Raw genomic sequence first — 14971 nt, 5'->3', positions numbered from 1 at the left:
TGGGTTTCTCACTCCTAAACACAGTCAATTAAAAACCAACAGGATCGCCGGGCGGTGGTGGCGCACGCCTTTAATCCCAGCACTCGGGAGGCAGAGGCAGGCGGATCTCTGTGAGTTCGAGGCCAGCCTGGTCTACAAGAGCTAGTTCCAGGACAGGCTCTGACAGAAAGCTGCAGAGAAACCCTGTCTCGAAAAACCAAAAAAAGAAAAAAGAAAAAAAAAAAAAACCAACAGGATCAGGGCATGGTAATACACACCAGCACTCGGGAGGCAGAGGCAAGTTTGAGGCCAGCCTGGTCTACATATCTAACAATTCTAGGTTATCCAGGGCTACACAGAAACCATCTCAAAAACAAAGAAAAAGCAGAAAACCCACAGGTGCTAGAGCGGTGGCTCAGCAGTTCACTGTACTCACTGGTCTTGCAGAGAGGACCAGTTTGGAGTCCCGGCACCCATACCATGACTCACGACAAAGTGTGACTCTAGTTCTAGGGGACCCAATGCCCTTTTCTGACTTGTCTGGACACCTGCCATGAAAATGTTACATACATGGGGCTGGAGAGATGGCTCAGAGGTTAAGAGCATTGCCTGCTCTTCCAAAGGTTCTGAGTTCAATTCCCAGTAACCACCTGGTGGCTCACAACCATCTGTAACGGGGTCTGGTGCCCTCTTCTGGCCTACAGGCATACACACAGACGGAATATTGTATACATAATAAATATTTTTAAAAAAATGTTGCATACACATAGATGCAAGCAAAACATCCACATACTTAGTATGATAAACTCCTGGACATTTTGGGTGGATTGCTTGCTGTTTTGGAGACAGGGTCTCTTTATGTAGCCCTGGCTGTCCTTTGCTTTTCCAGTGCTGAGATTAAAGGTATGTGCCACTCTGCCCTGCTCAGATGCCCTTTGGGGAGTGCGAGCTGAATGAAATTAATTCATGGGAAATAAATGGAAGGGGTAGGGGAAAATAATCAAGTAGGCGGTGAACATGGTTTTGTTGCACCTGTGGGGGGCGGTGGGGTGTTCACGTGGCAGCCCAGCAGGGGTTGGAGTGTTCTGACTGCTCTTTACCTTATTCATAGAAGTAGGATCTCTAAGATGATGCTCAAAGTGGCTGACAGGGCTATCCGACCATCAGCTTTTTCTTGGGGAATCCGTTCCTGCCTTTCCGGCACTGTAATTACCGGCAGAGCCTCCTGAACACCTGGTATTTACTTGGTTTGTGGCTAGGAAATCCAGTCCTAATGTTTGCGCGTGCACTCATTGCTGCGTCCTTTCCCCCACATTTCTACTTTGGAAAGATTAGATACTCTAGTTTGTTCTATCAGACATGGTCCTAGATTTTAGTCTTCTTGGTAATGAAGCCCAGATTCCATTTGCAGTGTGATTGATCTTGGGCAAATCTCTTGATCTATGCGAGCACCCCCACTCCACCCAGTCATTGAGAATCACATACTTCCTATGTCTTCGCACACATCCTGAGCATCGATCCAGTCTTCAAGCTAGTTGTGATCTTGAATTTTTCTCACAGTAACAGTGCAATGAAATTCTTCCACTTGCATAAGGTTTAAATTTCCAAATTCCTTTCTAAAAGTTCTTTTTGCAGTGGCATTTAACATTTTGTAGCCGGGCCACCATTGTGGCGCACGCCTTTAATCCCAGCACTTGGGAGGTAGAGACAGGCGGGTTTCTGTTAGACACCAGTCTGGCCTACAGAGTAACTCACTCTGGCCAGGACAGGCTCCAAATTAACATTTAATATTAACCTTAAAAAGATTATGTGCTTAAGTGTTTTGCCTGCACATATGTCTGTGGCCACATTTGTGCGTGGTGCCTGAGGCCAGAAGAGGGCTTTGGATCCTCGACCAGGGGTCAGATTGCAGTGAGCTGCCATGTGGGTGCTGGGCATTGAAACCAGGTTCAAGAAAAACAGCCAGTGCTCTCAACTGAGTTCAGCCCCTTAAGCGTTTACCCTGACATTTTTCTAGAATTTTCATCTTTTCTGTAATCTTAGGAACTATAACTGGTAACTTTAAAAAAAAATTTATTTATTATGTATACAATGTTCTGTCTGTGTGTATGCCTGAAGGTCAGAAGAGGGCACCAGACCTCATTAGATGGTTGTGAGCCACCATGTGGTTGCTGGAAATTTAACTCAGGACCTTTGGAAGAGCAGGCAATCCTCTTAACCACTGAGCCATCTCTCCAGCCCAACTGGTAACTTCTTAAAGCTCCTCTTGCTGAGGGTGGCAGCCAACACATCAGAAGTTCCAGTCCACAAAGACATCAAAAACAAAACCAAACCCAAAAAACAGCTCCGGGTTCGAGTGGTACTTCTATTATTTTTGCAATTCTATTGGGAGTGGGTAGACAGCATGCACACTGAAGTCAGAGGACAATTCATAATCAGTTCTTGAGCTGGGCCTAGTGGCACACATCTTTAATCCCAGCACTTGGGAGGCAGAGGCAGTTGGATCTGTGAGTTTGAGGCCAACCTGGTCTACATATTGAGTTCCAGGACAACCAGGGCTACAGGAGACCTAGGTCAAGAAACAAGAAATACTTTTACTTGAATTCTAAACACCAAGTCTTACCTGTAGCATATTCCAAGACTGCTTGCTGTCTGATGGTCAGTCAATGCGTCATACAGCAAGATTCTGTACTTATGACAAAATGTACCAACAGTCTAAAAATAATTGCACTAATTTGTCCAAGAGATTTTTTTGGATACAGGGTTTTTCTATGCACCCCTGGCTACCTTGTAGACCAGGCTGACCTCAAAATCAGATGTTGCCCTGCCTCCAGAGTGCTGGGATTAAAAGGCACAAACCACATCTAGCTTACAAGGATGAGCCATCATACCCAGTGTGTACAATGCTGAGGATTGAAACCAAGAACAAGCTCTTTATAGACTGGGATTAAAGGACTACTAACACACCTGGCCCCAGCCTATAATCTAGTTTCTGCAAAAAAAAAAAAAAAAAAAAAAGACTACCAAATGAGCCTTTGCTGACGCTAGTCTGCTCTCTGCCCAATTAGTTAATACTGCAATGTCCTTCAGTGTTACAGTGTGCCTGTCACCACACACTTCACATTAAATATTCCAATGCTAACCAAAACAAGTTAATGAGTGATTGGTGCTTGAATAACTTAATGTGCAGCATTTTGGAATAGCAAGACCTTTAGATTTACATTTTTGTTACCATTAAAGGTTTAATAGTATAGTATATACCGATGATTACACTCTTTTTGAGACAGGGTTCTTTATTCAAATTATTTTCAGGTGCTCCAGTTACTTTTTCTATGTCTCTCAAGCTTTTTTTTTTTTTTTTGGGGGGATGGGGGGTTAGTACGTTTTTGGAGACATAGTTTTTCTGTGTACTGTGTAGCCTTGGCTGTCTAGAACTCAATCTGCAGACCAGGCTCGCTTTGAACTCAGAGATCCAACTGCCTCTGCCTCCCAAGTGTTGGGATTAAATGTGTGTACCACTACTGCCTGGCCTCAAAGAGTTGTCTCAGACATAGGAGATATAGCAAATCATTATATATTAAATTTGTATCTGTAAGGTTAATAATAAAGACCAAAAGCAGGTATAGTTTAATGTATTTTAATAGCAAACTTACAGGAACAGCACAGAAGACAGACAACATTAAAAACATGTACTTGCATGTAGGACAACTCAGTTAGAAAAGTATAGTGAATGATGGAATCTACTGTATGATAAAAATGCTACAAACACCATTTAGTTGCCGTCAATAAGAAATTTACTTATTTTAAAAAAATCCAAATGCTGGCATTGTCCAGAAAATTTTAACAGGTTTATTTATAATTGTTATAAAGTTGAACTGTTGAAATGTGTTCACTGAAACATTTTGCTTGCATTAATGCTTTACATCTTGCATTTATATTAAAAATTCACACACAAATGAAAATGGAAAAACTGCCAATACCTGATTTCTGTCCCCTATTTTCCACTCGCAATCATATACTTAGGGACCTTTTGACCCCATGGAAAAAATATCTAACATTCAGAACTACTGATAACAGGAAGAAGAGGAAAAAAACTTTTTTGAGAATGAAATGTTTCCCCTCATAGTGGACTCTTAAGCACGTTCTCCGCGTATGCGGCGTGCTAGCTGGATATCTTTTGGCATAATTGTTACACGTTTGGCATGGATAGCACACAGGTTGGTATCTTCAAAAAGGCCAACCAGATAGGCCTCACTTGCCTCCTGCAACAACAATAAAGAAAAATTACTATTGTTTCCAACACATACAGTAAAACCCTTTAAAAACTTACTTTTTAATCAAAACTTAAATATAATCAAATGTTCACACTAAAAAAAAAAAAAATCTACCAAAACCACACAAAGCACCAAGACACGTCAAAGAAACCAATTCTAACATTCCCGCCTTACAAAGGGATTATATGCAGCTCAGCATCTCTTCAGTAGGGACACCATGGCAGCTGCAATACGGAGAACAAGTCCCTAGCACATATCCCGTCTGCCTTCTTGTTTATACTTTGTAGTGCTGAGTGAGGGCTGAACTCAGCACCTTGCTCTTTGTTCTTTTCTCTCCCTTTCTCTTGCTTTTTGAGACAGGGTTTTTTTTTTTTCCGTGGCTTTGTAGACTTGTCCTGGCGCTTGCTCTGTAGACCAGGCTGGCCAAAACCTCCCTCTGCCTCCCTCCCAAGTGCTGGAATTAAAGGCGTGCGCCACCACCGCCCAGTTTGTCCTTTCTTCAGTTCTACAAGAGTACTTAATGGTTCCAGAATACATCACAGATTAGTTTACTTTTATCTGTTTAACCAGCTCCAAAGTACTTTCTTCCAAATCCTTAATGCACAATGGCATTTTGTGCCCTCTAGAATGCTGATCCTGTCTCTACCCGCCCCCTGTTCTGCCCTATTTCACTTAAGATTCCCCGGGGTATTTTCTTATTCATCCTACCACCCAAAACTTGCTAGCAATATGAACCATTCATTGACACTTGTCATGTAATGTGGTAAGGAAGAGAAAACCCAAAGCCTACAACTCACAAATGCTGGCATTATTTGTTCTCTGGGATCCACATGATAGAAGCAGCCAACCAACTACTGCAGGTTATCCTTTGAATGGCATATTAGCATTCACATTCTCTCTCCCCCCCCCCCCCCCACACATGGCTTCATTTTGAAAGACGTTTCTAGGGCTCCTAGGGTAGAATCGGAGTACAGTGCAGCCTAGTGGCATCCCCTTTCACCAATACTTCCCACAACAAGACCAAGATTCTACTTTATAAATACTAACAAAGATCGGGCGGTGGTGGCGCACGCCTTTAATCCCAGCACTTGGGAGGCAGAGGCTGGTGGATCTCTGTGAGCGAGGCCAGCCTGGTCTACAAGAGCTAGTTCCAGGACAGGCTCTAGAAACTACAGGGAAACCCTGTCTCAAAAAAAACAAAACTAACAAACAAACAAAAACAAGGAAGTGAAGAGGAATATGGCTAAAAAAAATATACACACGGAAAATTTTTACAAATGACTGTACTGAAGAGGGCTTTGTGTATGCTGAGCAAGTGCTCTATCAGTGGAGCACATTCATACTTTTGTCCTTTCTTTATGTATGGATTTGGGAGGGAAGGTTTGTGTGTACCAGAGATCAACCTCAGGTACTGTTCCCTCAAGAGCCACTTGCCTGCGTGCATCAGGCAGAGATGGACATTGGTGCCTTTGTCAGTTCTTACATTATTTTTCGAGACATAGTTTCTTATTGAAACTTGAGTCCTCCAATTCAGCTAGGCTGGCAAGTCAGCAAGTTCTATCTCCAATTCCCCGGCACTGAGATGATAGACACTGTGTCCCACTTTCAGTGTATACTGGGGATCTGAACCCAGGTCCTCACACGTGTATGAGGAACACTTTAATGATTGAACCATCTTTCCAGTCTCAACTTCGTTTTTTGAGACAAGGTCTGTCTCGGAAATCTGGGACTAGTCAACCAGGTTAGGCAGGTTATCCACTGAGCCCGTTAGTAACACACACACACACACACACTTAAATTTAGGTCGAGTGCTTTACTTTCTTTACCCTTTATTTTGTATGATTCTTTTTAATTGTTTTAGTTGTACTATACATTTTCTCTGCTCCCCTCTCCCTTGACCTCCACTTAGTGTCAGTATTTAAAAGCATCTACCACCACAGACAACTTTTTACATGGATATTAGAGATTGAACTCAGGCCTTCATGTTTGCAAGATAAGCACTTAACCAAGCTTTCTCTTCAGCCCCTACTTTTATCCTTTAAGGAATCCTTAGTATCCCACTTCTATAAAAATCTGCCTCCCTGGAGGAATATGTTCTTGGTAATTAAGTTATACCCCAGTTACTTGGCACTCATATTGGCCCTACAATGTTATCAGTCAGCCTTTACTGTCCTTCAGTTAATTTGCTGAGATCTCATTCCATGTAATGCTTTGTTCCCATATAGATAGATGTTCAGTGTTTGCTGGTTTGCTTTTTATACCTAACCCTAATTAAATCTCCAGCTGGGCTTACTAGTTCAGGCTTCTACCTACTTTTGAGGCTGAGGCAGGAGATCACATATTCAAATCTAGCCTGGACAACTTAGCAAGGCCCTGCTTCAAAAGTACAAACAAAAATCTGTTCTGGGAAGCCAGGTGGTGGTGCACACCTTCAGTCCCAGTACTTGGGGAAACAAAGGTAGGTGGATTTCTGTGAGTTCAAGGCCACAGAGTTGAGTTCCAAGAAAGCCAGAGCTCTGTTATACAACAGAAACCTTGTCTCGAAGACCAGAATCTGTTCTGGGGATAAGCATGATTCACAGTATAGCACCCCCCCCCCCAACTCTTTTCTGTACAATTCACTCATATCTTATATATTCCAAAAACAAAATCTTTACTGTTCAGAAACTCATTCTTAGGCTGTTCTACAAGTGAAGTAAAAAGTCTAGAAAGTGGGCTAGTGGGATGGCTTAGTGGGTAGTGGCTTGCTTGTTGGCAAACCTGACACTCTGAATTTGATTCTTGGAAGCCCACATGGTAGAAAATCAAATCCTCCAATTTGTCCTGACTTTCATGTGCACATGCACAATTGCAAAACAACAGTGAACTAAGTACAACACACTGTGGCCTGCTCTCAGGAATTTACGACGTAGAAACCAACAGAAGTTTCTCAGTAAGAAATCAGTTTATCTTGTTTAACTCAGCATTTGGATGAATGTGTCTGTGAAGGGTAGCACAAACTCCTAGGAACGAAGAGGTGTCAGATTTCTGAGACTATTTGCTTCTAAGAGCTGTGTTCTGGAAGATTACTGAACTTACAACACATATATTCCCAATTCTTTTACCAAATGCTCCTAAATCCCTTTAGCACTAAACCTGTAAAGAAAGTCCAGATTCCAGGACAGGCTCCAAAGCCACAGAGAAACCCTGTCTCGAAAAACAAAAAAAAAAAAAAAAAAAAAAAAAAAAAAAGAAAGTCCAGAGCAGGAACTCTGACTTCCAGGCCAGCCAGGTCTAAACAATAAGACTCTGTATCAAACTAAATAAATACTGTTACATTAATTTACAACTCAAGGAATGCAATTTTGAAATGGCAGAAAGCATGTTATGATATTAATTTATAACATTTTCTGTTGTTTTCTCAGACTATTTCTCTGTGTAGCCCCAGCTGTCCAGAAACTCACTTTGAAGACCAGGCTGACCTCAAACTCAGAGATTTGCCTGCCTCTGCTTCCTGAGTGCTGGGATTAAAAGTGTGCACCACTACACACAGCTAATCTGTAACACTGAATACACTTACGACTGACTCGTTTCAAAACTGTCCATTCTTAATATAAAAACATTTTAGTTCAAGTTCCCTGACATTTAGGGTAAAAGCTAAGCATTCCATCGCCGATTCCCAATCAGCCACATCTACCTCTCTGAGCTGTTTATATTCCTTCCCTTTAGTTGTGCAGTCATCTCCACAGCTCTCAACCTAGCTTCCTTCACTGCTAACCAGGATCTCAACATTAAATGGAGAAGGTTGGAAGTAAACAATTTTCATTTTTTTTTGAGGCTGTGTTTCACTCTAGCCCATGCTGATCTTAAATGCATAGATTTTTCCTACCACAGCACCGCAGTCTCAGGGAATGCAGGCATGAGCAATCACACCTGACACACAATTCATAAATTTTAAACTTTTATTAACAACATACTGTGCCAGGACTGGTAGTACAAGCCAGCAATCTAAGTTAGCCACTCAGGAAGTTAAAGGCAAGAGAACTGCACATTCAAGACAAGACTGTGCCTCACAAAACAGCTGGCCAGGCATGGTGATGCATGATTCTCATCCCTATGCTACAGAGGCAGGCAGACAGGCAGACCTGTGAGTTAAAGGACAGACTGGTCTACTTATTAGGTTCAATAACCACAACCACACAGAAAGACCCTGCCCCAAGAAAGAAAAAAAAAAAAAAAAAGGAGTGGGAGGAGGAGGAAGAAAAAGAAGGTGGCAGCTGGGGTATAGTTCAGTGTAGATAGAGTGCTTACCAGGGAAGCAGGAGACCCTAGGTTCAAGCTCCCTTTCGGACTACAAAACAGAAGCACACTGCTCTGTCCCACCTCCTTTACCACTGTAATGCTACTGTGTGTCTAAGTTATGAAGTACTGTGCAATGCACAAAAGCAACACCACCCAACTAATACATAGGACTTGAAGTCATCCAGTTTTAGGGATCTTGGAATGTTGGGGAAGGTTGACAAAGAAGCTATTTTTAAAAGTTAATGATGCAGTTCTAAAAAGATTAATTTGTTATGTGTAGGTGTGTGGGGAGCCTGCTTGTACCTGCTTCACACCCATGCATTCATGCCAGTGCCCTCAAAAGCCAAAGAGGAAGGGTATTAGATCCCCTGGAACTGAAGTTACAGGTGGCTGTGAGCTGCCTGATGTAGATGGGAAATAAAAGAAAAACAGCTTTTAACCACCAAGGCATCTTCCCAGTGCCTACAATCTTTTTGTTTTTTTTTCAAGATGGGGTTTTTCTGTAGCTTTGGAACCTGTCCTGGAATCTTGAGACAGGGTTTCTCTTTCTCTGTATAGCCCTGGCTGCCATGAACTTCCTATGCAGACCAGGCTAGACTCAAACTCAAAAGATTTGCCTGTCTTACTCTCTTATTTCTGGGATTACTGGAATAAAAGGCACACGCTATCATGCCTGTCTTCTAAAAAGACAGAATGACAATATGTATTATTCCAGGTTAGTCTTGAACTAGCTATGTAGTCCACACTGATGCTGACTAATAACCCTCCTGGCACTATTCATGAGTTAAAATTACAGACCAACAAGCCCCATCACGCCCAGCTTAAACTGTATAATTCTAATGCCAAAAATAGAGTAACTTGTTTTTAAGAGACAAAGTTTCACTGTATAGCCCAGGCTGGCCTTGAATTTGTATCAACACCCGTGCCTCGGGCTCTCATGTGCTGGAATTATAAAGGTTGAGTCATCAGAGACATTAAAGTGCTGTTTGGAATCCTATCTGCTTCTAAATCCTACTTCAACCTGCAAATGATTTTGTCTTGTGGTACTAGGGCCTTGCATATACAGATAAAGAACAGGACTACTATGTAGCATCTCTAACACTTTCGGAGCTATAATCTTACAACTAATCTACAAGCATGCGCGCACACATACACAAAAAACTCAGAAGGAAGATCCTGTGGTTTAGTTATCTTACGAAAGGGTCTCACTCTGTGTAGTCTTGGCTGGCCTAGAACTCGAGACCCAACTGGATGATAAAGATCCCTCTTTTGAGCTGGGGTTGTGACTGGTTAAGAGAGCTTGGCTAGCTGGGCAGTGGAGACGAACACCTTTATCCCAGCCCTTGGGAGGCCAGCCAGAGAAACCCTGTGTGTGTGTGTGTGTGTGTGGAGTTTGCCTATTATGTACAAGGTTCTGGATTTGATCTCAGGCACCATGTAAAGCAGACATGGTAGAGCATGCCTGTAATCCGTCTTCGGGTATATGCTGGAGAATTAAAGTTCAAGGTCACCCTCAACTACACAGCTGGCTATTTCAGAATAAACCTAAATTAAAAAAAAAATTAGTTCACTCAAAAATCAAAGGACACTAAAAAAAAAGTGCACATTTTGCTTAAAATCATTTACTGGTAACTATGTAACCAAATAATATTGACAATGGACATTTACACATGAATTAATTTAAAAAGACAAGTGTTCTCCCACCAACATATTTAATAATTTCAACTGAAAAAGCTTTATTATTGGCATGTAAGGATGATAATAATAAAGGCTGGATTCCAAGTATAGTAATGTGTTAGGCACAGTCTACTAACAGTAATTAGAAAACAGCCATTAGTCCTTTTAGGGTTCTCAGAAATTGTGATTTGTTCAGAGAATTTATAAGCAGCTATTAAAATATAAATAAAATTCTAAGGAACAGTATGGGGGGGATTCTGGTAGTTGAAATTTCAGTCATTTCAATCTACCATGGATTTAATGGATGCCTATTCCTGGAATTGACCAATCAAATGAAGCTTAGCCTAACTACAGAAACAGCTCAACCAATTATATGCCGGAGTGGAAGCCATTTATCATATATAAAGCAAAAGCTAGGACAGCAACAACAACCTTGAAAATCCTCCAATGGTGACACGCAGTAGCGCCCAGCAATCTACCCCATGCTTTCTGAGCGTGCTGCTGTTCATTTTTATCATATTTTGAGAAACAAGGTTAATTATACTTATACATTTGTCAAGTATTTTTGTGTTAACTTCACATTTTAATCCTGTCCGAAGTATTTTATACACAACTATCTCCAGAACACTGTCCCCAACATTAGACCTAAGGTTAAATTCACACTATGCTTCCTATTTAATTTGAACTCTATAGTTCCTTTCAACCTACCAAGTGTTCAGTCCATGTTACTTTACAGACCCATATTAAACTACATCCTAATTTGCTTCTTTACATCCGTGAAGACATTTCTTTGTCACTAATGACCAAAGTGACAACAAATAGAATTCTAGTTCTCTGTCCTAATGTCCTGCAGCATCCTTAAACCAAGCTAGAGTTAAGCATGCTTTTTAATGCAATGCTTAAAAAAAAAATTAAGTGCCACAACTGCATCAGGCTTTAGAATTAAATTAGGATTTTAATTTTTATGTGCATAACCTTGAACCATTTATTTAGGTTTCTCAAAACAGGTTTTCTATGTGTAACCCTGACTGTCCTGGAACTCACTATGTAGACCAGACTAGCCTTGAACTCAAAGATCAGTCTCCCTCAGCTTTCCAAGAGCTGGGATTAAAGGCCACGACTACCCAGCTACCTTGAACCATTTAACCTTTAAATTTCATCAACAGTAAATCACACCTCATAGCCTATCTCGTAGGCTTATAACAATAAAGCTACACGAAAACAAAAAAGATGTGTAATTGCTCTTGATACAAATCCTAACAAGAACAAGGGTTTTCCCCACCCGTCAGCTTACCTGCAAAGCACCAATAGCTGCACTCTGGAAGCGCAGATCTGTTTTGAAGTCCTGAGCAATTTCTCGCACCAGACGCTGGAAGGGGAGTTTGCGGATCAGAAGTTCAGTGGATTTCTGATAGCGTCTGATTTCACGGAGTGCCACAGTACCAGGCCTTCAAAAGTTAACATTACAGAAGTTGTTACTAAATCAGCATATGACACACAGAAAAGCAGTAATTCAGCAAATTTTCAAAGAATGAACCGCTCAACTAGTCTTCAGTACTGAATTTCACAGATCACTTTTATGATCTGAATATTTAATTCTTTTAAGAGAAAGATCACTTTTAAAAATTAAAAAAAGGCAGTTAATCAAGCCCTACATTCATTTTTACCTGTACACACATCTGAGCTAAATATTACACAACTTTGAGCTGAATATGGTACTGTATGCTTGCAGCACCGAGGAGGCTCGATACCAGCCTCATCTGCATAATGAGTTTCAGGCAAGCCCAGGTTAGCTGGAACCCTGCCGTTAAAAAAACAAGGCTTGAGAACATATTTGCTGTTAGGCTGGCAATAAAGATGGCTTAGACGCTCCCGTGTTTAAGTGTCACTTTCCTTTGCCCCATCTGTGCCTTAGATTTAACATCCTAAAAGACTTAGCCCACGTAATTTACTACAACTCACTTCACACAGCTGTATTCAATCCCCACTATTCTATCCGCAGTTATGATTACGTTTGAAAACTTGATTTTACATTGTTTCTTCCACATGGAAGAAAACTTTCTAAAATTAAGTCACTGCCCTATTTTTTTAACCTCCAAATATTTCTTTTACTGTATGAGCTCTTCACTGTAAAATCTGCCTATGCAAATTTAGGCAACTTGTGCCCTCTAATGGTAGATGTCCTTAACAACAGTGCTTACATCAAAATAAAATGAGGTAATAAAGGAGGGAAAAAAAAACCAAGTAACTATGATCAATGGGAACTTTACTGGTCTCCCTAAGGCAAGTTATTACTTTACAAGTGATGAGGGGCAATCTAGGAAAAATATGTTTGTACACACACGCACAAAAATTATACATACAAACATACATACAAAATCATTTACGTATATAAAATACATGTGTTCATTGTATACACAAAAGTAACCATTTACTAGTTAAAAAATATAATAATGGCTAGTTAAAGTGTTAATGTGCTCTATTATCAGTTGGGTACTGGGCCCCTTTAGACTTTAGATCGGATTACAGCTTCAAAATTTTATCAATAAAACCTGATACCAAGTTACACGTATCCACAAACATACATACATATAAATACATATACTAGCAGTAGTATTTAAGAGAAATATCTTTTCCCCAAAGCAAAAAGTACGACTGTTACCTACCCATCTTCTTGTTCAAGTGCATGGACATACTGTTAAGACACTTTTTTTTCCTACCCCTTTCAAAAATACCTGTAACGATGAGGTTTCTTCACCCCTCCAGTAGAGGGCGCACTCTTGCGAGCGGCTTTTGTAGCCAGTTGTTTCCTGGGTGCTTTACCACCGGTGGATTTACGGGCAGTCTGCTTTGTACGAGCCATGGTATGGGCACCTCCTTACTTACCTACCAGCATTTAAAAAACAAAAAAACCCCATCATATTCAACTAAAACATACACATTTTCCTGCCTGAAGCCCCCCCACCCACTAATCAGTATAGAGGAGAAAAAAAAAAACTGTTATATAATTAATCTGAAAGGGCACGGATCAGGTCTACTACCCAAATATGACTTAAAACAAACTAGAAAAAATTGTCAGCATTAATACTCATAATGCCAATTCCAAGCAACAAACGGCCAAAACCAGAGAGACCACTCCAATAGGTTTTGATTCAATTTTTTTAATTAAAGTAGAAATTAGAAACGTCTGCAAACATTCGATCACAAAGTCAAATGAACGAAGCCACAAACCACAGAAAAAAAGGTCGAGTCAAATTACAGTAAAAAAAAAAATTAGAAAAAGGTTTCACCCCCCCCATTCGCGCCCCCCCCCGCGCTTGGCAGTTGGATTGCTGTAAATATCTGAAAACATTCTTGAGGTTTCTATCTTTACGGTTGTGTTGATAAAAAGGCGTCTCGAAAGACAAGAACAACAGCTATTGCCAGTGAGCATTCCACAAAGCCCGTCCTCCCGGGCTTCGCTATGGAAGCCGACTGCCCCGCACCCAGACTTAATTAGCGCTCGACACCGACAGCCCGGCCCACCCCAGCACCACATAAACTTTTGGTTTTGCCTCCCCCGGGTCCCTGGGTACCGGGTACCCGACCTGCCCGTCTCGGCCCCGGCGCCCCGCGCTAGCAGCAAGCGACTCGGCTCCCCAAGACTAGCACAAAATGGAAACAATTGCAAAACGTATCCGATTCCCTTCCAACCAGACAAACAGCAAATCGTTCGAAAATACCCCATCCCCTGCCACGTGCCGCTCGCCACAAAAATTGAAAAGTTCTTTTTTTGTTATTTTGAATTTCATATGCATCAAGTTTCTTTTTCTCCAAAAAAGGCAAAAAAATGTTCTTAAAATCTTTTCTTCCTTCCATTTTAAAATGGGGAAGAGAGAAACGGGGGGGAAAAATATGGTCGGTGACCAGAGAAGAGAGACAAGATGGTGAAGCTCAGCCACAACTGTGGGGAGGCAGCAAAAAGCGACTTAGCCCGGGGTGGGAAGCGACGGCGATTTTACCCATTTCGCGCCCGAAAAACTGCGGCCCGGGACCCGCAGGCGGCAGTTGAGGGGCTCGCGCGGGACATGGTGAAGGTCTGGGGTCCCGGGAAGGGGAGGCGGGCGGGATTTCACCGAAGAAAGGGGAGCCCACGGCGCGGGAGGGCGAGCAGGCTCGGCACCGCGGCGGTGCCGCCGCTGGGCTGAGGCGGAGACGGGGGAGCCGCCGCCGCCGCCCGAGGGAGAGGGAAACTCGCTCCCCATCTCCGTTTCTGCGCCAAAAAGTTTGCGGGTCGAGCCCGGGGGACTGTGGGTGCCCTCCGCGGCCCGCTACGAAACCGACGGCGGACGGGGCCCGGCTCCGGGAACGCGGGCAGACGGAGAAACTTACCCCCCTTCTCCTTCGGCTGGAGCTCGGCAAGCGAGAGGCGGCGCTGGCGTTAGAGAGCGGCGGCGGCGCGGCGACGGCTGCGAACACAATTGAAAGATGGCTGACACCGAGGCTACCCCCTACACACGCCGCCCCGCCCCGCGCCGCGCGCCAGCCAATCACACACAATGGAGGGAAGGCTCGGCCCCGCCCAGGCCCCCCGCGCGCCCCGCCCCGCCCCTCCCCCCGCGCGCTCGTTCGCTGGCGCGCGCTCGCTCCTCCCCCGCGCGCCGCCCGCCCCTTCCTCCCGCCGCCTCTCGCGGTGTGTACAAACACAAAAGACACGCCGAGGGGACGCGGGGCTCGCGGAGGCGCCGTCCGCCCCGGTCCGTCCCCGCCTCGCGCTCCCT

General features: G+C 43.0%; 1 protein-coding gene across 1 annotated transcript; it reads right to left on the bottom strand.

The window, feature by feature from the left end:
- Positions 1 to 3600: 3600 nt before the first annotated feature.
- LOC119827233 (histone H3.3A) lies at positions 3601 to 14712 on the bottom strand. The gene is made up of 4 exons (XM_038348670.1): positions 14583 to 14712; positions 12947 to 13097; positions 11506 to 11659; positions 3601 to 4241 (listed from the first exon to the last, which is right to left on the bottom strand). Exons 2-4 carry the CDS (start codon positions 13072 to 13074, stop codon positions 4113 to 4115), a joined length of 411 nt encoding a protein of 136 aa, XP_038204598.1. The 5' UTR covers positions 13075 to 13097; positions 14583 to 14712; the 3' UTR covers positions 3601 to 4112.
- Between the last annotated feature and the right edge of the window lie 259 nt (positions 14713 to 14971).

This window comes from Arvicola amphibius, chromosome 12, assembly GCF_903992535.2.
Source record: "Arvicola amphibius chromosome 12, mArvAmp1.2, whole genome shotgun sequence".
NCBI classification, from domain to species: domain Eukaryota; kingdom Metazoa; phylum Chordata; class Mammalia; order Rodentia; family Cricetidae; genus Arvicola; species Arvicola amphibius.
The sequence above is the reverse complement of the archived record's forward strand: the minus strand, read 5'-3'. Positions and strand labels throughout refer to the sequence as shown.

Excerpts from the sequence above, each read along its gene's own strand:
- LOC119827233 (XM_038348670.1), bottom strand. The coding sequence starts at position 13,074 with ATGGCTCGTACAAAGCAGACTGCCCGTAAATCCACCGGTGGTAAAGCA. Across the intron at positions 11,660-12,946 it reads AAGAAACCTCATCGTTACAG|GCCTGGTACTGTGGCACTCC; the intron begins GTATTTTTGAAA and ends TAACTTTTGAAG. Across the intron at positions 4,242-11,505 it reads CAGCTATTGGTGCTTTGCAG|GAGGCAAGTGAGGCCTATCT; the intron begins GTAAGCTGACGG and ends TTGTTGTTGCAG.